General features: G+C 41.9%; 1 protein-coding gene across 1 annotated transcript in view; it reads left to right on the plus strand.

Annotated features, from left to right (window-relative positions):
- Window positions 1-26,743, plus strand: part of THADA (THADA armadillo repeat containing) — a 190,898-nt gene that overhangs the window by 119,140 nt on the left and 45,015 nt on the right. The window contains 2 exon segments of the mRNA XM_048483022.1: window positions 20,208-20,323; window positions 23,098-23,183. Coding sequence (XP_048338979.1) covers window positions 20,208-20,323; window positions 23,098-23,183 — 202 coding nt within the window.

The raw sequence follows: 26,743 nt of genomic DNA on the forward strand, positions 1-26,743 counted from the left end.
CATTAGATTAACAATCCAACCATTACTATTGATGTCTGTCTCTTGTCTTTTCCCAGAAAGGCAGGAATCTTTTTTTTTGTTTTGGGAGATTAAGGTTCACTCTGCATAATGCTGAGGGTCCCTTTTTCCCAAAAAGAAACCCCCTCGCACAGTAGTCCTTGGGTGCTGTGTGGTTTCCGGGCTGTATGGCCGTGTTCTAGCAGCATTCTCTCCTGATGTTTCGCCTGCGTCTGTGGCTGGCATCTTCAGAGGATCTGATGTTGGGAAAGCAAGTGGAGTATATATCTGTTGGAGTGTCCAGGGTGGGTGGGGAAACCTTGTCTGTGAGTAACAAAGGCGGCAACCAGGTCAATAGTTGAGGGCATCTGAATAGAAGTATGAGTAACAATGAAGACTATAGCCTAGGGAGTAACTCCTGTAGATAGGAAGGTCACTTTCGGGTGGGAGCATCTGAACAGTAGAAGTATCCTGGCCGCCTTTGTTTCCTGATTTGTCCTATGGAGTCATCACTGTGTGTTTCAGTGTGGAGCTGGTTTGGATACACAGTCTTGACCCTAAGTATTTTTTCAACTTACTGGCAGCCGAGCTTTTCTCCTGTTCGATTTTCTATAGTTTCTTTTCCCTTCCTGTTAAAATTGTCCATGTAGCTTATGGATTTCCAATTGCCTCTCTGTGTGTAGTCTTCGACGTAGTGGCTTTCAGAGTTAGACGCCCAGAATTTCTGTTTTTTCAAATAATATTCTATGCGTCCAGGTTGGTTTATCATGTGTTCTCGCTATTGCTGTTGATTTTTCATGGCTGAAAATAGTCTGCAGGTGCCTTTCGTGTTCTTTGATACGTGTCTGTGCAATGGCTCGCGTTTGGTGGATTTCCCTATGTAACAGACTTGTCCCAGTTGACAGCTGCATGGTATGCGATAAGACTCCTGCACAGTGGCAGCTTAAAGCGTATCCATCTTTATCCTTTGCTGGAGCCAGTAGCATCCTATCCAGTTGAATCTTTTCCTAGGTGGGTCACTGTAGATTGTTGTTTTGTATGGTTGTGCTTCTTCACCTTCAGTTTTCCTATGCGAGTCAATTGGTTCCCTTGATGTATGGTAAGAATACACCATTTGACCAACACCCCAAAAGGCTATGCTCGCTATGGATCATTGGACCTTGCATGGACATGCCTGTGTAGAGTTGTGGACTGTGATGAGAAGGACAATTTGCCACACCAACCGCATTGGCCAGAGCCCGCTGAGTGTAAAAATAATTTTTTTTCTTCGGTGGATTTGCTTTTGTAGCATTCTTTAATAATATCTCAAGTATTAAGTCCCATATAACTTCATGTTATTCATGCCAGATTTCTGTGTTAGTTACATACAAAAATTCCTTAATTTGGTCACTTTTGGTTATCACCACATAATTTCTCTTATTTCCTTCCAGTTCTTTTCTCTTCATGGTTTTTTTGTTTCTCCATTATCACGTGCTGTTCCTAAGTTTCTTTGGTTCTTTTGAGAAAGTCTACAGCCTTTTTTGGGAAAATCCTGGAGCTACGTCAGTGATTTATTAGACAGCTCTATATCTTGCAACAACAGAGGCTGCATCTTCATGTGGGAGAATCCTTCTATGCAGTTCTGACTCCTATCACTCCTATCATATAGAACCAGAGCATTTGGAGTTGACTAGGCTTTGTCGCTTTGGAACAGGAATATTGCTCATTATATATTACTTCTCTTATTTGGACTTGGCAGCAATCTTTAAAGAGTATGCCTAGTTCATAGCTGATTTATTAAGGCTGAGATTGTGTGAATGAATGTTATATTAACTAGAGATCAAAGCACTAAACCCGTTATAATTTTCAAAACGCTCTTTTCTTTCATTTGCAACTTCCTTGCAGCTGCCCTTCATCCTCTCAGCTTAATTCTTAGTTATCTTTCAAGATAACCTTTTTTTCTTTTGAAGTTCGGATGAAGAAATATTAGGGTCAAGTAAGGAGAAAAAAACATTCACCTAAATAAAATGTTTTGTATGGATGGTCTTAAAAATTTTTTATAGGGCAGACATTGCGACGATATTATCCTTTGTACAAACATGCATGTTCTTATAAACCGTAACCTAATGTAACTAAATTCAATTAAACCAGGAAATATTTGTGCCCTGATTCCTAGTTGACTCTTGGATTTCTAGCCTCGATCTCTCACTCAGATATCAGAAGTTAACCAGGGTTAAACCTAGGGGTTGGCCTTCCAAGTTAGTATTTGGATGGGAGATCACCAGCGAAGAGACTATCCGAGGGACAAGGCAGCGGGCAAACCACATCCCTGTTTCAGTCCTCTTGCCTGGAAAAGGAAACCCTACCAGGGTCCACCATAGTTAGTTGGCTGTGACTCGATTCCACGGCACTCTTTCGGCACAATACACACTACATATGCCTGCTGATGGTGCAAATATAAATAATATATTGGCTCCATTCCTGGGTAAAAATTTGTCCTTTCCCTTTAACATGTGTACCATGGCAGCCTACTGAAAGGTTTTTTTTAATGGGTGTGCAGGTAAAATTAATTCCCAGTGAAATCACTCTAAAGAAAGGGCAGTACATTTTTTTCTCCCACATATAGGCGATAGAAAACTTGTGCTGGGGATATGAGCAGAATGGAAGAGTGGATTGCACAAAATATGGCATTAGTGCTGTAAAAAAAAAAAAAATTATTTGGAAACTGTGGGAAACCATGGGTAAAAATGTTCTTTTCTCCCAAAACGCAAATTTGAGAGAGAAGCTAAAACTATATTAAAGTTTCTTATCCAAGCTTAAACTTATTTTATTTGCTTTTAAAGAGTGACTCCAGCCTAGTTGAGTTCAGGTAAAAAATCACCGTGTAGGAACCCATATCTTGCCACCTAATTTTTGTTGGGAAAAGGAAAAGTAATGACAAGTAAAGCTAGAGTTTTGTTAACGTGTATAAAATAGCCAAGTTTCTCTTGAGAGGAGGAGTTCAGAAGGAAGCCAATGTAATTACAAAAGCCAGAGCCAAAGGTGAGCTAGGCTGGGAGATTCCAGTCAAAATATTTTCAAGAACTCTGGTTTGAGTGAAACAGTAATTTCCTCCAGCCAGATCCAGCAAAGAAGGCAGTTACTGCTCTGTGGAAAGCTTGTATTTTTCATTACTAGAATCCGGGAACCTTTTGGGCATCCATGATGTTATTAGTAAGTTTCTGCTATCCCAAGGTTAGCACCTCGTGTTCTAGACAGGAAGCAAAGAGTTCTGCTATGGAGCTCTGGAGAACTGTCAAAGAGGGAAAAAAAAGAGATACGTCAAAGAGTGATATTCCCACGCCAGTTCTATGTGTTTTGCTGTAAGCAAGCTGTGTCAAAGTGGAGGATCTATAAAAACATAATTTTTATAATAAAAACAACTAGTAAAACAACCACCCTAAAAATACAAACTTTTTTGAAATCAATATCACCATTGGAAAAAACAGGCACCTGGCATCTTTTTTTCCTTTTTGGGTTTACTGTGGCACTGCTAGGTTAGGCTCCTATTTTCCTTTCATTCTGGGAAAATCCCCATAATACTGCAAGGACAGCATAGGTAAAAGATTGTGTAATATACCTTGGCCTGCTACATTTTATGCAAATCATTGTCTACATGGATGTACTTTCTGCCAAAAAAAATTCAGGAGGTGGAGTGGATTGTGTTGTCAAGCAAGGACATGGAGTTAGGCAGTAGGATGGGAGGAGTTCACAATCACGCCAGATTCAGAGGGAGGAGTCACACCACAGAGAGGGAGCTGTGAATCTGTGTAAGTTGTGGCTTTCACAAACTTGAAGGTCAAGTGACACTGGCAGCCCAGCTTCAAAGGTTGGACCTTTATGAAACAGGAATCCATGAGGCAGTCCAGAAGGAGAGACAAGGGCAAAAGTTCAAACAAAGGGAGATGATTGATTATTTATTTATTTATTTATTTATTTATTTTATTGTTTACATTTTTATGTAACCGGCCCATCCCCTAGGGGGGCTCACCAAAGATGGTGGTTATTACAACAACTTAAAACACAATAAATAAGTTATTAAAATCTTTAAAACAGCGGTAACATTATACTGAAAGTAATAATAATAATAGGAATAATAGGAAGTACCGACCAGCCCCATTTTTTCATTAAATTTTCCCAGGGGAAAAAATTCGGGGAGGAGGGAGGCGGAAGCAGCCACAGTAGATAGTAGCCTAGATGGCGAACTGGCTGAGGCACCATTTCATGCCGACTGTGTAGTTATCCTCCGGAAGGTCAGGCGGAACAACTCCGCTTTACAGGCCCTGCCCGGAATCTTCATTGATGTCCCGCAGGGAAACGAACCCGCCCCAGGAGGGAGGGAGTGTTCCACCAGGCCGGGGCCAGGGCTGTAAAGGCCCTGGCCCGCGTGGAGGCCAGCCATACATCTTCATTGAGGGGCCAGGGACCCACTAACAGATTTGCCGTATTCCGTTGAAGCCAGAAGGAGGTCGTGCAGGGGACATACAGGTGATGTCAGTCCTCGAAGATCACGATGGGTCCCCAGGCAGCTGTAAAGGCCTTAAAGCGTCGAGTACCAGCACCTTGAAAATGATCCGGAACTCCACTCGGGAGCCAGTGCAGCTGGCGTAATACAAGATTAGCGAACTATGATCATAGGAATTCTGGAACTGCCTGTAAGCAGCCGCGCCGCTCGCGGTACGCTGGACCAGCTTCAGTCTCCGGATCCAGACGCCAGGGAAGAATCCCAGCGTAGAGCGAAGTTACAATAGTCTAATCTGGAGGTGACCGTTGCATGGATCACAGTGGTGCCAGGTCCGCTTGGGAGAGGAAGGGAGCCAGCCTCCGGGCCTGGCTGAAGATGGAAAAAGGCAGCCGGGTTGTATGGGCCACCTGGAGTCTCCATTGAGAGAGACAAATCCAGGTGGACCCCCAGGCTGCGCGACGGAGAGGAGTCGATGCCTTAATGTGACCCCCCTCCCCCCCCGGTTGCTGGACACTCCTGACCTCCCCTCCGCGGCCAAGCCAGAGGATCTCCGTCTTCCGATGTATTCCAGTTTTAACCTGCTCTGCGCGCGAACCAACAGTTAAACCGCTTCTCCAAACCCAGTAAGCTGGAGAGCCGCGCGGTGGCTGCTCCCCCCCTCCATCAACAGAATGGAAGCTGCGTGTCATCAGCATACCAGGATAGGTGACAAGTCAGCCAAAACTCCGCATCACCAGTCGAGGAGGCAAGGGGTGCGCATATAGGATATTAAATAGCAGCAGGGATAATAAAGCCCCCTGGGGTACACCGCAGGCAAGCGGGCACTTCCGGGGGGCCCGCTCCCCGCACCACACTTGCTGACTTTGACCCCGGAGAAACAGAAAAGGCAATCCCATTGAAGTTGACAGTGCCTGCGCACCCCCGAGAAGCTGGCCAGGCTGGTGGAAAGTTAAAGGCCTCATGAGTGCGACCACATCAAAGCGCTTTCGCGGTAAGATCTAGCAACTACCAGCAAGCGCCGATCCGCTTCCGGTCGAAGCCTGAATCACGAGGAGCATATCTGTGGACGGCGGCGAGAACAGTCTCCGTCCCATGCCCAGCACCGGAAAAGCCCGGACTGGAAGGGGTCGAAGGCGATGATGTGTCATCCAGGAAACCCTTGAAGCTGCTCCAACACCACTCTCTCAATTACCTTCCCCGCAGGAACCGAAGATTCGAAACTTGGGCGCAGTAATTGGCCAGATCCCTTGGATCTAACGAGTGGTCTTTTTAAGAGTGGAAGCGGACCACTGCCTCTCCGCTTCAACCCATTATCGGGAAGACTCCGCTAACTTTCGAGGGAGCCATTGATGATACTCGTAACAGATGGGGTACTGTTAGCTCCACCCTGCAAGTGTTTTTACAAGCTTCAGGATGGGCTGTACGCGGATCCAGAGGACCCAAGGTAGTAGGTCTAACAGCAGCTAAGGTCCTGTGCGACCCATTGCGGCTTCAGAGGAGGGAAGCAAGGGAAAACTGTGGTAAGCTAAGGGCCCGGAAGGCAGCAAAGGAGTCTCCAGTTCACTAATTGTATCCAACGTGGGAAAGGTCACTGGCGGAGCCGACGCGATCCTTATCCGCCCAAAAAGCCTGGCATAAAAGCCTCACCGCAGCTAATACTCAATTGTGGATTTGAGGACCTCTCCGATAGGGAGGTCAGGAGACCGAGTATCTATCGCGAAAATAATTGTGCGAGGCGAGGAAGCTTTGAAGCGGATCTCGCGAGGGAAGAGGAGAAGAAGGCTCTCTTCGGCCTCTTCATTCGCTTCAAGCCACCTCCATAAACTTTCATAAGCGTCCCTATAAGATGCTTGGCGTGGACCTGCGGTCCACGCAGATTTCCCCTCCACACTCGCTCCTAGGCACGATCTTCTAAGCACCCGTTTCATATGAGCGCAACTCCACTCCAGCATACCAGAAGGAGCGCGCCGAGAATCGCAGGCGTAGGAAGAGCGCCGAGTTAACAACAACTTTATCGATGGCATCGGAGAGCCGGGAGTTCCCAGTCCTCCACCTGCGTCATCGAGGTGTGCCGGCGGGTTCAGGGTCCCATGAGAGCATTCCAGGAGAACAAAGTGGATCCACTTGGATGTCTCCAGCGAGGCGAGCATAAATCCGGCCGTCGCCCCTGAGACATGGGTGAATTATTCTGCGGCAAGTCCACCCGGACTTTCAGAAGGGCATAATGGGTCGGACCATGGCAACCCCTGCTAACAGAGGATAATGCGACCAAATTTACCCCGACCGAAGACCAAGTCCAAGCGTATGCCCGGCCTCATGAGTGGGGCCAGAATTTATCAAGGAAGAAGGAGGCCTAAGCGTCGCCATGGATGGAAACTAAGCTCCGCCCGCCACTGTACGAAACATGAGGGCGGTAAGTCGAGCATGGAAGCATTGAAGTCCCCAAGACAAAACAAGCCTGGGGAACCGCGAGCGCCCAGTCTACAGACTTACCACCCTCCAGCAGCCACGGCGGAGTGCGTCCCTCGGTCGCTAGGGCGACCGGTACACTCAGAAGAACTGGCCAGCCTCTCCACGGCCAACCACTTTCGAGATCGTGACGCATTCCATGCTTCGGCCGATTCTCCGGGACGAGGACTGCCCTAAAAGGGATAGATCTTCACTTGGCGGGGAACAGAGCCAATTCCCCACCTTCCCGGCCCTGTGTTGCAGCGATTGATGGGAGAGACCAGCAGCGAAACCTGGTGGCGCTGACCTGGCGCATAGGCAAAGAAGCGGTCTCGCAACCTTCGCCAGCACCCAGTGTTTTCCAGGTGACACCACGCCAGGTCCACCTGTTGGGCCCCAAACAGAAAATCCTGGAGCACGCTTGGTCTTGTTGTTAATGGACCTGGCGCTTGATCAACATCAAAGGCGAAGCAGAGTATCCCTGATCCCGAAAGCACACCTTCTTCGTAAGGCTTCGAGATAGGTAGAAGGAGGGTCAGAAGAGCGAAGCGAAAGCATAACCATATCTCCGTCGCCTTCTATCAATATGGTCACCGCCTACCGCCAGAATACCTTTCCCCGATCCCATCAGCACTTCGGGATCCCTAGCCCCAAGTTGGTGTCCCCATGACTCCTGCCAGCAACCACCTCTCACCTCAAGCTCTGGAGCTAAGAATGGAGGCCCGGTGATAGGTAGGAGGAGCCTAAAACTAAACCTAGACACTCAGTGGGAGCCTGGTGACTATCTATGACTCCACCCACTAAACACATACTTCATTACAGTTCAATACATAATCCGAAGTATAACCAAATCAAAATGCACTACCTACTACTACCAACTAATATTCCATAACAGTACTCATCTAGGATTTGCGTGAGACAGCAATTCACCCTCGACAGTCAGGGGAGTTTGGGAGGAGCTAAAGAGTTAAAATCAGAGGAGGAGGCCAAAAGGAGAAGCATATAGATGGCAAAAGGAGTTGCTGCCACCAATCTCCCGCGCCTTTTCAAATAAGCAATAAGATTATATGGTCTGCTGTTTGCGGTGATGGGTATGAGTTCTATCACTAGCACAGATGCGTAGGTATGGGGCTCACACCACTCCAGAGCCGATTCGGTTAATATATGCTGCAGGAAGTGTCCAGGAGTTAGGGGACAGCGGCACGGAGGGACAACTCGGGTAACAGCCAGGGGGCCGCTGCCACCAGACACCCTAGATGGCTCCCGAGTGGAAAGCTCCGTGGCCAAAGATTGTCTATCGTGATGTAATTCAATCAGCCCTCTCACGACTGATATGTCCTGCGTAGAACCGGCAACGATGTTGCTGGTCACCTGTTCCAGTTCTCCCGCAGCTCCCCGCCACTCAGCTGGCTTCTTAAGCCGATCTCGCTGGCTATAGCGTTGTGGGCATTTAACCTCCCAATTCACCTCCAAAGTTCTCTTCCGTTGCCTACAGGTGTACGGGTGTGGCTTTTGCTGCATCAGGGCAGATTTCCAAAGTTTCCAAGGCTGCATCCAAAGGGAGATCGTCGCGTCACAAACACGGCCTCCGCAGCGCCACCTGCAGGGCCAAGCGCTTCACCGTCTCCCGCTGCAGCCTCAATGCAGCCACCACGCCCTGTTCTCTCCAGCGGGGTTCCCCAGACGATGATGTCCGAGCCGAGAGACAAGGGGAATCCCTGCCACCGATCCCTGATGTCGCAGTCTCCCGGTTCTACTCAGGGGGCCACACCCAGCACTCTCCAGTTTCACGGCTGCTCAGCTACCTAAGCATTCCTTCCCAGGTCTTGGCGGAATGGAAGCTGTAATGGCTGTATTGGCAGCCGTGAGGGAAGCAGAGGACTCCACGGAGACGAGGCGGAGGAGACGAGGGGGGGTGAGAGACGCGGAGTCGAGGTACAGGAAAATCACGTACCTCATGCCGCCATCGCGCCACTGCGCTCTATTTTACTCCAGTTGAGTGCGTTCAAACCCCAGTCCTTCGCGTTTGTATTACTTGCGTTTATTTATGGCTTTCGCTTTTGTTCGCGTTCGCGTTCGTTCGTCCCCGTCCGCTCGCCAGTAGACCAAGCTTCCAGCCTCCGGCTTCCAAACTTCCAAGCTCCAAGTTCCCAGGCTCCCAGAGACACACTATAATGAGAGTGGGTAAAGACTTTCCTTTTCAGACGCTCCTTTCTCCTTTCGGACTAACTAAAAAGGGGGAATTTAAAAGTTAAATCCAATTTTGGCGGAGCTCCGCTGTTGAGCGTCCGCCGCGGACGCCATTTTGTATTTTCAACCTCTGAGTTAAGCAGTTTCCAGTCCTTAGTTAGGAATATATCTAGAATAGTCCTCACATTACAGATGAGTTGCTCAGGCTGAAGGGTCTAAAGGCAACAGCTTTATAGTTTCATGTTAGAGGCTATTGGGCCGTTTTGTCAGCTGATTGCCCCCCCCAGTGCATTAGTACACAGAAGCTCCATCTCAGAGTTATCCTGTTGTCAGTAATTTGTAGATAATGCTTTACAACATGAAACAGTACTTCTAATCATTCTTTTATTATAAATTCTTTAATTTACTGTTAATACTTCCATATCCAGAAAGCAGATAAAATAACTAAAATGGTTTCAGTGGAAACTTGTGTATAAAGCTATTTTAAGTAAATAGCAGTACAAATAGGGACCTTGGCATAAATCTTACCCAGAATGCTTTATACCTTTAAACTTCTCTTTTCTCTCTCTTTATTTTAAATATAATTCTATGTACAGAATTCATATATTGTTTAAAAACAACAAAGTGTTGTCATTAACCTCTGTTAGATGCTTGATGTGTAGCTAAAGAGGCACATTTAAAATTAAAGAGCAAAAATTAAAAAAAACCCCAACATAATGTTTTTCAGGTAGTCATAAATGTTTATTGTGCAGCAGTACTCATCAAGGTTGTCCCTTTGATTATGTAATTATCCCTCGGATTTTACCTACGTTTACCTTGGCTGAGGTGTATGCAGTTAAATGCCACTGTGAAAATTAATGGAAAACATTAACATGTTATTGTAAATAGCTGTACTGAACCTGACAGGAAGTAAAATGTATAAATAGCTTTGTCTGTATGCGCAGGGCAAATTTCTGCAGACGTTTCACAATAGCTGTTAAAATTCTTTGTGGCTATCTTTCTTTTTATCAGAATATATTCATAAATTTGATGAAATGTGACATAATAGTATTGAAATCTTGTGTTGTCTAATACTATATTCATTAGTTATACAGGTTGTGTGTCTGGTTTTCCATTGCCCCTAAATAGCAACACAAACATACCAATACCCATATATACTCGTGTATAAGTTGACCCGCATATAAGTTGAGGCACCTAATTTTACCACAAAAAACTGGGAAAACTTATTGACTTGCGTATAAGTCGAGGGTAGGAAATGCAGCAGCTACTGGTAAATTTCAAAAATAAAAATAGATACCAATAAAATTATATTAATTGAGGCATCAGTAGGTTAAATGTTTTTGAATATTTATTTCAAAGAAAAACAGTAAACTAGCTCAGTAAGCCCTGATTCTCCCTTTAAATCCACTCAGAAGGGTGGGTGGGTGGTGATTTAAAGGGAGAATCTGGAGAAAATTTGAGGGTGCCTGTCAGGGGAGGAATGTTTATGTTAGCAGTACCAACATTTCAAAGTATCTTTAGGAGACGCTTCTGATGATGCCAGCCAGGTTTGGTGAAGTTTGGTTGAGGGGGTCCAAAGTTATGGACCCTCAAAAGGGTAGCCCCGTCTACTATTAGCTTCCATTGGAAACAATGGGGGATGGGAGCACCCACTTTGGGGATCCATAACTTTGGATCCCCTCAACCAAACATCACCAAACCTGGCTGGTATCAGCAAGAGATTATCCTGATGATACCACCGATGTTTAGTGAAGTTTGGTTCAAGGGGTCCAAAGTTATGGACCCTCAAAATGTAGCCCCATCTACTATTAGGACCCATTGAAAACAATGGGGGATGGGGCCATCCCCTGAACCAAACTTCACCAAACCTAGCTGGTATCATCAGAAGTGTCACCTGATGATATCCTGAAATTTTGGTGCTGCTAGCCTAAAAACTGCGACCCCTGGCGGCCGACAAAATAAAAATCCTAAAATATTTTTTAAAATACACCTCACTCGCGTATAAGTCAAGGGGGGCTTTTTCAGCACAAAAAATGTGCTGAAAAATTTGACTTATATGCATGTATATACGGTAATTATTTTTTATTAATGAATGTAGGAAGGTTGAAAAGGTCATATGTTCTGTGGGGTGGGTCCAACCATTCTTCAAGGAGTCTTCCTCCATCCTAAGAAGCCTTCCACCATTTTAACCGGCTCTTCCATTGCAATAAGAGCCATAAGTTGGAGAAGGCTTCAAGTGTTGCACCATAGAATATAGGATATGGGTAGGAAGGATCCACATCTGTCCCATTAGCAACAAAGCCGGACCATATGCAATCCAAACCACAGTCTGATCATGATTGGGTAGTACTCCAAACCACAGTCTGCTATAATGGACAGTAGTATGTATATATCCCTTTCCTTTTTGGGCTCAGAGTAATTTTACATGAAAAAATCCTTTCTAGCAACAGATACTGTGACCAGTCAAGTCCTAAGCATGAGCTAAACCAGATGATTTTTAAGGTTGGTCCAGTCCTGATTAAGGGAACGAAGGCTTCCTTTCCAAATAATTATATGTAGGATCCAAAATAGGCCCTCCATTAACTGAAGGAATTCTTTCATGAACAGAAGACTGTTTCCATCTGTAGAAGGATATTTTTGGATCCACCCACAAAAATTTTAAAAAATACTCTGTTTCCAGAGGATCAGAACTGAATCAACAGAATGCACAGCCATAAGATATCATTCATAAATTTCATTTGGTTTGAAAATTGTCTGAACAAATACTTTCCCGCGTTTGCTTAGTTTCCTAATATAAATGTCCATAATATAATGTTCTTAATATGAATGTCCATATTATCATGAAAGTATTACACAATTGTTGTGGGGATAAAATTAAGCAGAGGAGAAAATGTAATCCACTTTGTGTCCCTTCTGGGAAGAAAGGTAGGGTATAAGTGAAGTGAATAATCAATTTATTGGCAAATGAACCCTTTTATGTTGTTGAAGATGCTGTGGCATGCACTGAATTCATTTAGAAGCTGTAACAGGAATGTTAGGGCTTACTGTTGATGCAAGTAAACTAAGACTCTGGTACTCTACACAACAGCCCTGCCCTGCGCAGTAATGGTAGATGAGCTCTTTTCAGGGCTCTTTTGTTCTTATAATAACCAAGAGACTCCTGCTAAGCTTCTGAGGAACTCAAGGTTCCCAAAAACAGCTGTAATGTTTTCAGAAAATAAAAAGAACCTTTGTGACAACATCAAAAGTATTCAAAATTACCCTTATATATCTGTGGAGAAAATTCTGTCATCCTCTCTTGCAGAGAAGGAAAAGCTCTTTCTAATTTTAAATGTAGCTGCATAACAGTACTTGATAACAGCATATATACTTTTCTTTCGCACATTTATAGCTTGGAGTAAAGTTCTGAAAGACTGGAAAAATCCAGGTAATTAGATAAGAGACTGTACTCAGAATGCAAAAATATTGTGGCTGTAAGGTATAGCAAATTAGCATGCAAATTAGTTGTGAGACCGTAAAGTAAGTTTTTCTAGATATATGTTGAGCTGCTTTCACAGACTCTTTCTTTCTTTATTGCTGAAGGTGCTATTAGAATAATTTGTTTTTGTTTTCATTGTGGCGAAGTGGTCCCCCCCCCCCCCCCCCCAATCAGTGAACATTCTGGGTTATACCATAGCATGTATTCGAGTGCAGTTCATCATCTTTGTAAGAGACCAGTGTTCCTGTGTAGCTCACCATGGATAATATTTTTAATTAAAAATATTTATATATTTCTGCCTTTCTCGTGAGTGTCTCAGGGCCCTGGTTGAGTAGCAATAATATAGAAACACTTTGATAAATATGAAAACAATAGATTTAAAAACCAATCTAAAGACAATGTATTGTCAAAGGCTTTCCCAGTTGGAATCACCAGGACGTTGTGGATTTTCCAGGTTGTATGGCCATGTTTCAGTAGTATTTTCTCCTGACGTTTCACTTGCATCTGTGGCTGGCATCTTCAAAGACACCTTATGACCCCACCAGCAAGGTATTCCCCCTTTGCCCAGGCAGCTCCAAAGTTGTCCAGAATAAAGCTGTGTTTAGCAGGCTCACCAGAAAGCCAGAAGAATAGGAACCCCACTCACTTCTTCCAGAAGGTTGTTATAGTGGCATGGAGCATCCACAAAGCTGAAGTTGGTTCCCAGTTCCTTATTTTCATTCCTTATTTTAATTTCTTAGTTCCGTATTGGTGAATCCAACCTCAAATATTCAGGAAAAATTTAAAAACTCTGTATCCTAAAATAATCTTTGGACTACCCTTAACTGTATACCTTCACATTTCAGACACTGTTCCCTACAAAATGGCACGCATTGTTTCCTAGTTCAAGTACTGGTTCAGGCACCAGAGGTTCCTATGTGGAGTGTCTCCCAAGAAGCATTAGAAATGCATTTGGGATAAGGAACTGAAACACCTGTATGCCTTCTGTGCTCCAAAATAAGATTTAGATACCACTGGCCTCCAAATAGACCTATGTTATTTCTAGTTCTTATGCTAACTGCTCCAAAATTGGGGTGCCTTCATGACAAATACAAATAAAGAAACTGAAGGGAAACTTGAACGAAGACTGTTGCAAAACTAGTCTTAGACAAGTAGGATACTGACCGTAGATTTTGCTGGGAAGGTGCAGAAGGAAACAGTCTTTCAAGTTCATGACCCTCAGGTCATGAAGATTTTAAAAGTGAGCACCAATACTTTTAATTGGACACAGAAACTAATCAGCAGCTAGTGAAGCTGCCTCAAAATAGTAGTGAGATATTCCAGCTGTCCAATAACGGGATTAACCTCTGGGGTTTGCCTTTGTTTGTCACAACATGTACAACCTTTCCCATTTTTAATTATTTTACTCTGGTGTAAACACATTTATCTACAATGTTATAGGTTTGTCCCACTCTCTTGGTTTTTTTGTTTCATGGTGGTTAATATTTTTGGAAGTGGTTTATTGCCCGCAGAGGGAGATTCAGGGACACTTTTTGTGCATTTGAAGGAGCGCTTTTTCACTGTAGAAAAAGTGTGTGCCCATGTGTATGCATGTGAGAGAAATTTAGGATTATTAGAGATTGTACCCCAGATCCATTGGATCATTTCCATCCATGGAAGAATTCTCACCTACAGAGTGTGACTTTCTAGCATTCCTTTCACTATAGCAGTAACTTATAGATGGAGACCCCCTGAAACAGCATACTGGAGTTATTTTGCTTGGCAGTAGGAAAAAGGAGGCCAGGATATTGTTCTCCTCCAGTGGAAATCCTTCTGTCTGTGGAAACTGTCCTGGCCTTTTCGTGCAACTAATAAATCCCTACCTTCTTTCCTCCATTACCCCTTCATGATTAACTTAACTAACAGTTGCTTTCTCTTCCTTGTTGTCAGACTTGCTGCAAAATTCTAGAACTAATGAGTTTAGTGGGGTGATTTGAACAGTACATACTTTCTGCAAAATAGCCTATTACATAATGCAGTGATTTTTTTTGGACTGAAAAGAATACCTGCCTGCCCTGCAACCTTTAGTCATATAATGATCTTCCCCTTTTATAATGAAATTAGTTTTGTAAAGGTCTTTTCTTGGAAGCAAGCTTATGTCTGTACTGATGGAAGGTTGTAACTTCTTTTATGTTTTTGCAAAATCCCACAACAGGACAGCATCCCAACACCTAAAACAGCAACCGTGTCTGTGAGTGTTTTTCGTACAAGATTTCAGACTTTTTTCCAGAGGGAAAAAGTTTTCAGTGAGAAAAGGCCATGGACATGTTATTTCTGTTTCATGAAGTTTGTCTAGCCAAGTTCATAGAGTTTTCTGACAGGATGCCATTTCCTCTGAAGAGCAAATAAACATGTATATGCCCATGTTAGTCTTTCTCCCCCCCAAACATACTCTTGTAATTTCCATATTTTAGTAATTTTCCCTCCTCAATTTTGCTGCAACCTTTACCAGTGCTGCATTTTTATCCTGAGATTAATATTTGCCCAGTATTCTGTTTCATCTAGGGAAGCATCTGTATCTTTTTTCAGGGAATAATTACTAAAGCATACAGAACAGTGTGAAGTCAGCTTGGCTTTTTTTCTTTCCAAACATTGCTGAGAGGAACAGAAAGAGTATTGTTTCATCCTTCTATCTAGTTATGTGAATATTTGTATTGTATAATAGATTCCCACTAACAAGGCCGTGCGAGCAGGGCCTTTTATCAGACGGTAAGTTAATTTGAACAGGGATGATTCTGTAAATCAGGTGAGGTCTAATCAATCCGGAATAGAGATGTACAATTACATCTCTCGATCTAGACACTATACTCCTATTGATACAGCCCAGAATCACATTGGCTTTCTTGGTCGCTGCATCACACTGCTGATGTGGTCAGTTTGTGGTCTGCTAAGACTCCCTGATCCCTTTCGCATGTAGCGTTGTCAAGCTAGGTGGCACCCATCCCATATCTGCATTTCATTTTTTTCTGCCTAAGTGTAGTATCTTACAATTATGCCTGCTGAAATTAATTTTGTTTGTTTTGGCCCAGCTCTCTAATCTATCCAGGTCATTTTGAAAACTGACTCTGTCCTCTGGGGTCTTAGCTACCCCTCCTATTTTGGTTGTCATCTGCAAAGGAGATTGTAAGCCCCTTTGAGTCTCCTTACAGGAGAGAAAGAGGGGATATAAATCAAACTCTTCTTAGTTGGCTTTGCTCATAAATACCAAAGGATACAATCTTGGCACAACATAGGAAAAAACCCTCTCACAAAAGAGGAGCAAGAAAAAAAGATATGCCAAAATTCGCCTCTTAGGATAATTTTAAAAAGGAAAGAATTTTGAAATCTGGAGTGCTGCAGGAGAAGCAAATTAAATATTACTAAAAATTCCCTTTTGCTTTAGAAATATTTTTGTCAAAAAATAGAAAAATAAGAACGAAACAATAAGAACTACTTTTACAAGGATTGTTATCAGAAGATAGAGTCCAAAGCTCAAAATTGGATAACTCAGTAATGACATCCAGAGAAGAGAAAGGAGAAACAAAGAAAAGAAAAAAGAAGGGGAAATTAATGAACTAAAAATAATGTATGTGAATTTGAATGGATTAAACTAAAAATAGTATATCATGTGTCCAAAAACCCATGTTAAAAGAACAGGAACATATCTTAAATTGCAAAAAAAAAGGGGGGGGAGCATATATACATGGGTGTAGCGAGAGGGTAGGAAGGGGCTTGAGCCCTGGGAACTCCTTGAACAGGGGTGCAGGCTCCCAAGGATTCCCTTATTCAGAATCCACCACCTGGAATCTGCGGGGCCTCCACAGCCCTTGAGTGGTGGAGTCCAAGCAGGATACACTCCAAGCCAAGCAACCCTTCTTATTAACTAAAAGCTGAGTTCTTTTAGTTGAGTAGGATTTCTGCTCCACCTGGAATCATTGAGGAAGGACTGTGGAGGCCACACTGGGGCTCCAGATTCTGGATGGCAGATTCCAGGCAGTGGCAGGCAGAGACTGGTGGGGAAGGGCTGGGGAGGCCATGCTGGGGCACTGGATTCCAGGTAGGAAAATCCTTAGATTCCTGAGGATTTCCCTGCCCAGAATCCACCATCCCAGTGGGACCTCCACAGCCCTTCCTCAATGAGTGCTGGAAGGAAACAAAATACATCATTTTACTACAAGTTGTAGATGTACAGTACTGCATAGAAATTCTAGAAGAAAATAAATGCAAAAATATATGTGTGTTAAGTTCTGTCAAGTCACTTCCACCTCATGGTAACCCTATTAATCATTGTCCTTCAAAATGTCCTATCATTAACAGCCTTGCACAGGTCTTGCAGACAGAGGGCCATGGCTTCCTTTATAGAGTCTGTCCATCTCATATTCGGTTTTCTTGTTTTCCTATTGCTTTCAACCTCTCCTAGCGTCATTGTCTTTTCCAATGGCTCTTGTCGTCTCATAATGGGACCAAAGTATGATAGCCTTAGTATAGTCATTTTAGCTTCTAGAGACAGTTCAGGCTTGATTTGATCTGGAACCCACTGATTTGTTTTGTTTTTGGTAGTTCACTGTATTCATAACATTCTCTTCCAACACCACATTTCAAAGGGATCTACTTTCTTCCCTTCAGTTTTCTTCATTATCCAGTTTCCATATAATAACAGGGAATTATTTTAATCTTTTTAAATTTTTTTTATTAAATTTAAAATAGTTACATAATGTATAAACATGTTACAATGAAAACAATAATAAACAGGAAAGAAAAAAGAATAAAAATCTTATTGTTACATCTTTCCTCTAATCCAACACAATTCCTATATAAGTTTACACAAAATAATCCTTATCTTGTTGAACATCAAGTGACTTCACAAGTGGTCTCTGTTGCTGTTATCTTCGTCCGATATGATACTGTTGTTATCTGTCATTCTAGGTTTTGAAAGGAAAAGAGAGATCAGGAATTATTTTAATCTTGGTTTCCAGTAACACATCCTTACAGTTCAGAATCCTTTGTGATTCTTTCAGGACTGCCCTTCCCAGTCTCAATCTCCTTCTGATTTCCTAGTCGCATTCTCCCTTTTGGTTGATGATGGAGCCAAGGAATAGAAAGTATTGAACAATTTCAGTTTCCTCATTTTCTGCCCTGAAGCTGAGTAATTCTCCAGTAGTCCTTACTTTTGTCTTCTTGATGTTTAGCTATAGTCCAGCTTTGACACTTTCTCCTTTAACTTTCAGCAGGAGCCTTCATTATTTTCTTCCAGTATCATCAGCATATCTGTTAATATTCCCCCCCCCCTCCTCCATTTTCACTTCTCCTGGTCTTAGTCTTATCATGATTCACAAAGTCAAAAGCTTTGCTTTTATCTATGAAACGCAAGGTGATTTTCTTTTGAAATTCTTTTGTATGCTCCAAATTTGCAATAGTAAATTTGCAATAGGATCTCTAGTGCCTCTTCCTTTTATCTTGAACATCAGGTGTTTTTCATTCCATATACGGTAACACTCTTTGTTGTCAGATTTTGAGTGCCACGTTACTCGTGTGAAAAATTAAAGCAACAGTCTGATACTTACTGCAATCTTTGATGTCTCCTTTTTGGGGAATTAAAGTGTAAATTGACCATTTCCAGTCTGTGAGCCATTATTTTGTTTTCCATATTTGTTGGCATATTCTTGTCAATATTTTGATAAACTCCATTTTTGTGCCTTGGAATATATACAAAATTACAAACTCGACAGTCCTTCAAGATATGGCAAATTTCTGTTTCTATCACAAGCACAAACTTGATTCTCTATCTCATGGCAGCTGGAAACGTAAAGAGAGAACATAAATGTATGTTCACAGATGCTCTGATGCTCAATTAAGGAATACTGATGTATGATCTCTTGCACTCATAAGCATGCATAATCGTCTACATTTGACCAAGGGCCTTGAGAAGCTAGATTCCGTCTATCTTGTATAATACTTTTGTTTTCATTCATAAATAATAATTCAGAGGCACTAAGATCAGAGATCAAGATGGGAATGGAGAAGGAAACATGAGATTTGACTATGTGTAATCAAATGTTAGTTCTGCCATGATCATAATTACATAAATAATAAATCTTCAACAGCCAAATTTTTGACTTATGTTTCTTTCTGTGATTTATTCTTCAGTGAACTAGAAAACCAGTTGTGTTTGTTGGGGTTGGCGGTTGTTTAAAAACTACATTCCTGTTTATTTCTACATGAACATTCACCATTTTGGGTTTCTAGCTTTTGATGAGGAATCTATTTACCTCCTGGGGATATTTCAGCAGCACCATCCAGAATGCATGAACATCATTTTATAAAAAAGTATTTTTATAAAATGATGTTCATGCATTCTGGATGGTGCTGCTGAAATATCCCCAGGAGGTAAATAGATTCCGGATGGCGCAGCTAAAAGAAGATACTGTTATTTTCAAAAGTCAAACTGAAGTTTACTGCAATTCACAGAAATGTATTTATTCTTTCTCCAAGTAAGCTGAGCAAATATGGATCTTACCTATACATTCATCAACAAGCTGTCATTTTAGTTATTTTAACTTTTTTGAAGTGTTTCATAGATATTTGAATTTTCAAAACCATTTCACTACAAGAAAACATTTTGAAAAGTTGAGAACAGTTGTCAGTCTTATCTATAGAGTGCTTTAGTAATTCACCTAAGTATAGTGGAACCTCGATTTTCATTGCCTTCGGTTTTCATCGGTTTCGGTTTTCATCGATTTTTTCAGGGAAAAATTTGTCTCAGTTTTCATCGATTTGCCTTGGTTTTCATTGATTTGCAGTAAGGTGCAGGGGTTTGTGGAGAAAAATCACCTGGACAAAGCTGTTGCAGGCCATGTCTGCAACTTGTTTAATGACAATGTTTTGCCCCATTTCAGACAAATCTTAAAGAGGCGTCAGAAACAGACCTCTTTGGACAGCTTTCTGGTGCGACATTGGTCCACTAGCTCTGAAGCTGGTCTTAGTGTTATTGTTTGTTACTGTTTTCAGCATTAAACACTATGTTTATTCACCAAAAATATGTTTTTGGTATGTTTTTTGGAGTGCCTAGAACGGATTAATTGGATTTACATTGATTCCTATGGAAAAGTTTGCCTCGGTTTTCATTGGTTTCGGTTTTCATTGATTCTTTTCGGACGGATTACCAATGAAAACTGAAGTTCTCTTTAGTTAACCCAGGGCCAGCAAACCCTTTCTGTCCCAAATTAAAGAGATTCATTCTGCAGGTGGTTGGATTCTTTTCCCCCTTGGGATTAGCAAGGATGGCAGGTGAGTAACTTCATTTTTAAACAGATTATCTAAGTATGGATGGGTCAGGTCACCTGAAAATTTGGAAGCATCTGTTTAATTGTGACTTTGCATTTTGAGTTGGTTTTGTAATTATGTAAGATTCATTGGCGGTGTCAGTTTTCTTGTGTTTTTGTGTACATATCTATTGTGTGATAGCATAGGTCACGTGGCAATATGTGATGATTGTGAATTCTGTACATGTTTACATAAAATGAAATGAGAAAACTGAATTTTTGAAAAACGCTTTCACAACAGTTTACAATTATTTCTAAAATGTTAATGTAGGTACTTTACTTGCTGCAGTCCTATTTGGAGTCCAAACACAGAGCTAATGCAGACTTTCAACAAGGCTTGAGTGACACTGTCTCTTCTATTGAGGCCAAGCTGTGGCTGGCAAACAGGTAGGCTAAAAACTGTCTCTGTAAAGAAGTAATCACAGAATGCTAGTTGTGAAGGTAAAATTATAGTACTATTCTATTGACAAAACCTATTTAGTCATATGCCAGACTTTGAATTGTGTTAATAACACACACTATTTTTTTTAAAAAGTTCCTTACTGCCTCATCAAATACTTACCGTATATACTCGTGTATAAGTCGAGTTTTTCAGCACATTTTTTGTGCTGAAAAAGCCCCCCTCGACTTATACACAAGCCGGGTGTATTTTTAAAAATATTTTAGGATTTTTTACTTTGTCGGCCACCAGGGGGCGCAGTTTTTAAGTTAGCGGCACCAAAATTTCAGGGTATCATCAGGTGACACTTCTGATGATACCAGACGAATTTGGTAAAGTTTGGTTCAGGGGTTCCAAAGCTACATTTTTAGGGTCCATAACTTTGGACCCCCTCAACCAAACTTCACCAAACCTGGCTGGTATCATCAGGAGGGTCTCCTAAAAATACTCTGAAATGTTGGTACTGCTAACATAAACATTCCTCCCCTGACAATTGTGTGAATGTTCCTTCTAAAATGACACCTGCCATGTGCAATTTAAAAAAAATATGTACACTAAAAATAATGAACTATTCTTTTAAAAAGCAGGGTAGTTTTGAGTTACAGTGAACAGGCGTGTTCATTCCAGTTTTTATTGTAAGATCCATTGTTTAAAACCCTTCCTTACAAAAAAGCTAAAGTTTTTGTACTTTTAAAGTTATTGTTGGTACCATATTATTCTTGTTGACCCTCTTTTCCACTTACAGAGCTAGTTTACTGTTTTTCTTTGAAATAAATATTCAAAAACATTTAACCTACTGATGCCTCAATTAATGTAATTTTATTGGTATCTATTTTTATTTTTGAAATTTACCAGTAGCTGCTGCATTTCCTACCCTCGACTTATAAGCAAGTCAATAAGTTTTCCCAGTTTTTTATGGTAAAATTAGGTGCCTCGACTTATATGCAGGTCGACTTATACACCAGTATATACGGTAGTTCTTTGTGTAAAATATTTTTTAAAATATCAAATACAAAAGGAAACTGGTATTTCAGGAACCAGATTGAATCCCAGTACTTTCAAGAATCAAATAGTTGTAGAAGAAGAAGAGTTTGGATTTATATCCCACTCAAGGTGGCTTACAAACTCCTTTCCCTTCCTCTCCCCACAACAGACACTTTGTGAGAGGTGACTGAGGCAAGGGGCAGGAGGGAAGGCGGAGAGGCATGGAGAGTAATCAAGGCAGAGGTTAGGGGAAAGAGAAGGAGATGCGTGGGCAATTGAGACAGAGGTTAGGGGAAGGATGAGCAGGAGGAGAGGCCTGGAGAGCAATTGAAGTAAATGATGTGGGAAAGAAGGAGGAGAGGCATGGAGCCAGCTGGTGTTTGCAGGCTAAGCAAGGAGAGCCGCCCCGTGCATCATCTCCCTCTCCAAAGCTGATGCAGTGCACAGAGCCACCACCAGCAGGAGCAGCAGTCTGCTGCCCCTCCTTTCCCCCCTCCCCTGAAGCCACTCTGGAAGTGCCTTTTTCCCCACAGAAGGAGAACTTTTAATCTAACACAGAATGCATATTTTTATTTACTGATGAACTAGAATGTGGTGTTATTGTCTCAACATGTCTATTTTAACCATATTAAGACTACGTTTATTCATTGCATTGAATATTCTTGAAGGTGTATTTAAGGTTAATGCAAGCCTGTATTTAATATTTTACACAAGTTTTCTCCAGATGCTTGTATGTTGAATAAGGAAATGGATGCTTACAGTAGGATTCTGTGTTCAGCATCTTCACAATTTGTCCTGTACCTCTCAGCATTAAATTGCTTTCAGACATCTTGGAGTAGACTGTTTCCTCTTGACTTTCAATGTTTGCTGAGTTGATTAATTAGCCTATGGAAAGTTTCTTACTCAAGGAATAGGAAGTTAATCTATGAAATCTCCTGAATTTTAGGGGAAAATTCACATGAATATCAACATTCCATTGCAGTAATGCTTAAAAATTACAATTTGGGTACCCACAAGGACTTGCAAGGGCCATTTCATTTTCCCCATCCCCCTCAGTGTTTCCTCTTTTCTGCAAGCTACACAAGTTCTCCCCTATTCCTAATTCTTTCTCTCCTTCCCACTCATCAGACAACCTACTTTTATCTGCCCTCCTGTCTTCATCTTCCCCTCCTGTCCTCCCATCCCCCAGCAGTCTCTCCTTGGGGAAACTTTGTGGTTCTTGTTGCTGGGCTGGGTCCAGTTGTGTGGTAGGGGATCCACAAGGACTTGTGAGGGGGCAACCCCACTTTCCCTGTATCCCCCTTCCCCCATGTTTCTTCTTTCCCTCCTCCTGGCTGCCCCCCATTCTCACCTTCCTTTTCTCCTTTCGACTTACACACTGTCTAGCCTTTTATCTGCTCCTCCTATCCTTCACCTTCATTATATATTTACTTCATTTCTATCCTGTCATCCTCTACAAAGTGCCTTACATCATTCTGTCTTCCATTTTATCCTCACAGCAACCCTGTGAGATATGTTAGACTAAGAGTGAATCACTGGCCCAAGGTCACTGAGTGATCTTCCATAGCAGAGTGGGGATTCAAACCTGAGTCTCCCTGGTCCTGAAATTCTAACCACTACATCCTACTGACTTACCTAGTCAGTTTTCTGAGCATGCTATTGGTGAATATGTTAGAGGCTGGCTAAGGGACTCTTTTTAAGCAGTTAAACAATTTTCTCCCGACAACTTTGTTTCTAGGCAAAATCCTTGTCTGGTCACTAGAGCAACATATGTTGATGTTCTTGTTCTGCTGAGTAATTACATTGGAAAATCTAGAATAAAAGGTAAGTAAATTAATGTATTACTTTCCTAACAGAGAAGGGGATTTTCCTATCCATACTTTAACTGGAGAAATAGATTTAGTAGGTCAGATGTTCTCAAACTTTTTTCATTAGGCTTAATTCACATGAAGCTTCGTTAGGTTCAATTGAGATGAAGCAAAGACCAGATTAAATTCTGCAAAAGGAAAGACTGAAGGACATCAGTGTAATATCTTTTCTACATGACACTTTTTACTCAACAGTATTACTAAACAGAACAACACAAGGTCAGTCTGTGCAGTTTTGATTTTTTGGCCCAGTCAAGGTGCACATAAAGTAGCCTCACTGAGAACTACTGTTTGTCTTATTGAACCATTAAGAAATGATTATCCTAATAATTATAATGTTAAGGTAAATAGCTAAAATGAATTTGGTTTCCTTTAGTAGCTTGTCATTGTCTCTCTAATGTAAAATCAGCCCTCTAAATGGGGATACTGTCAGTCTGAACCTTCCAACCATGGTAGTGGTGGTAGAATATGTTATCAAGTCACAGGCCACATATGGCCACTCCGCAAGACTCTCAAGACAAGACAGGTGATTTTTCCACTGCCTGCCTCTGCATAGCAATCCGGAACTTCCATCCAAGTATTAACCAAGGCCAACCCTGTCTAACTTCCAAGATCTGATGAGATTGAGCTAGTCTGATCCATTCAGGCCATGGAGCTCAGTAAATAGCAGTAATAGATCTATAGACCAGGGGTAGGGAACCTGCGGCTCTCCAGATGTTCAGGAACTACAATTCCCATCAGCCCCTACCAGCATGGCCAATTGGCCATGCTGACAGAGGCTGATGGGAATTGTAGTTCCTGAACATCTGGAGAGCTGCAGGTTCCCTACCCCTGATATAGACTGATGTAGCTACATCTCTGGGGGCCCTTCAACAGGGTAAGGTCTTACAATATTATGGTTATATCTGATGTTTAAGGAAAACTGGCTAAAGTCCTGTGAAATTTGTCTCAGTTTTAATCCAGATGTTCCTTTGCAATCCCCAGTTCACTGCTGCTTCACACTTTTTCTTGACCTTTCTGTCTCTTATAGAGACAACTACTGTGAGAGAAGATATAACTTCTCTTACAACAAGCCTGCTGTCCTTTCACCTGAACCAGTCAAGGGCTTCACACTCTCAGGAAGGGAAGAAGGAATGCTCCACCCCCACCCCAAAGAAGCTGTGTTCAGGACAGCATAGTAGGGCAGTGCTAGTGTTACATCCATCTTTTTCACATGTAGATTTATCTGAGTGGTTGAATAGCCTTCTCTCCAGTTTTATTAAATTGTTTCATTTTAATGCCATTCTTAATGTACACTCTTCAGGTGTCTCTCTAGGGATAGACCAAGTACTGAAAAAGTTACTTCTTGAAAATAAATATTGTGGGTGGTATTCTTAATTTTTGTGTGTGTGTGAAGCTCCAGAAAGTTTAGCTATACATTCCAGGACACAAAGTAGTTTTATCAATGCAAACTTGAATGCAACATAATGACTTTATAAAATTTGTTAAACATGGACTACTACTAATTAATTATGTCAGTTCTAGAAAGCTGTATGAAGTGTGGAGGGGGTCTGCCGCAGTGGTAAAAAATCTGTTTTGCACGCAAAAGACCTAATGTTCAGTTGTTAACATCTTCATTAATAAGGACCAGGTAGTAGGTCACATGAAAGACCTCTACCCAAGAATCTAGAGAGCCACTGCCAGTCTGAGCAGACAGAACTGGACTTAATAGACCAGTGGTTTGACTTGATATAAAGCAGCTTCCTGTGTCCAAATGTATAAATACTTAAACATTTTCAGAACTGAATGATGTATTGAACTCTATAATCTTACCTTTGAAAGATAACATACAAAGATAATATTACTGTTTCAAGTTACATGACAGTTTCCATTGAGTGTAGTTTTCACTACCAGTCTTTGGGTAAAGATCATCAAGAGAAGCCAGTAGACCAGCAAATGCATGTGAGGAAAGTGGAATGAGCCCAGCAACTGGAGAAGTGCAATAGCAAATTTGTTTAGCTGACCAGAAATTATATATAACAACACAATTCCATAAACAATGTAGCTATTATGTAATCCCTATTGATTAGCATGATTATTGTGCATATTTTTTTTCCAATTTCAGACTTATTAACTCCCTATGATGTTTTTTGGAATAATTAAAACATTGCCAAATGTGATATTTTGCCTATATCATCATAACCCACAAATTTATAATAGGTGAAAGGGAATAAAAAGACAGACAGTAAATTAGATTGTAATTTTTGTACTACAAGTTCTTAAAAGAATTTTTACAGGTTGTTTTAGTGTTGTAGAAACTAGGTATAGTCAAATGGCCAAATTTGTGTGAAAGTTCTGCTTTCTGAGGCCCTTCTTTTCACCCCTCCTTCTATCAGATAAAACTCTGCATACATCAGTCTGCTGTATAAAGATCTATGAATTAATGTAGCATTCCCATTAGAAGACCACAGAAAGGGCATCTTGAACACCTCCTTATAACCTGGTTCTTAATACACACAAGACAAAGGAGCTTATAGTGGACTATAGAAGGAATAGTTCAGAAATTCAGCCCTTGACTATAAATGGAGATCAAGTAGAGCGGGTGGCTAGTTTTAAATTTCTGGGCGTTATGATTAAAGAGGACTTAACCTGGGGCATACAGACTGCCGCGGTGGTTAAGAAGGCCCAGCAAAGACTGTACTATCTGAGACTTTTAAGGAAGCAACAACTGGATGGAGAACTCCTGGTGTCCTTTTACCGCTGTGCTATAGAGAGTGTCTTAACCTACTGCATCTGTGTATGGTTCTCCAGTTGCACAGTGGCAGATAGGAAGGCGCTCCAAAGGGTGATCACTACTGCACAAAGGATTATCGGCTGCCCTCTCCCCTCCTTGGAAGAACTCTATAATTCCCGAAGCCTAAAGAAAGCCCAAAATATTCTGAGGGACCCGTCACATCCAGCACACTCTTTTTGAACTGCTATCATCTGGTAGGCGATACAGGACTATCAAATCTAGGGCAAAGAGGCTTAGAGACAGCTTCTACTCTAGAGCTGTGGCTATGCTAAACTCTGCGGCTTTGTGTTGATGTGTTTGGGGCTGTGTAGGGATGGGTGGAGGAAGGGGGAAGTGAGGATGATGTATGAGTCTGAAATTGTATGAGTATGATGTATTGTATGAAATTGTATGAGTATGATGTATGGGTCTGAATTGTGTGCATTGAGGAATGCTGCTGTAAATTTCGTTGTGCATGCACAATGACAATAAAAATGCTTATAACTAGTCAGTCTGGGAAGACACAGCAGATCTAGCAAGAAGCTGCCCCATATTCTCTGCCTCTCTGTAGTTTTTGCAGTTAGACAAGTAGCTTGTGTGCTTGGAGGGAAGAACTGCTGGCTCTGTGTGCAGCAGGAAGGTGCAGCTGTACTCTTCTCCGGGAGCCTGCTGTACACCAGGAGAATTCAAGCCTTAATCTGCCTTGCCATCTTCAGTTTTCTTGGATCTTATTTAAAAGAAACTGAGAATCCAGCAGCTTCTTC

The sequence above is a fragment of the Sphaerodactylus townsendi genome, linkage group LG01 (assembly GCF_021028975.2).
Source record: "Sphaerodactylus townsendi isolate TG3544 linkage group LG01, MPM_Stown_v2.3, whole genome shotgun sequence".
NCBI lineage: Eukaryota > Metazoa > Chordata > Lepidosauria > Squamata > Sphaerodactylidae > Sphaerodactylus > Sphaerodactylus townsendi.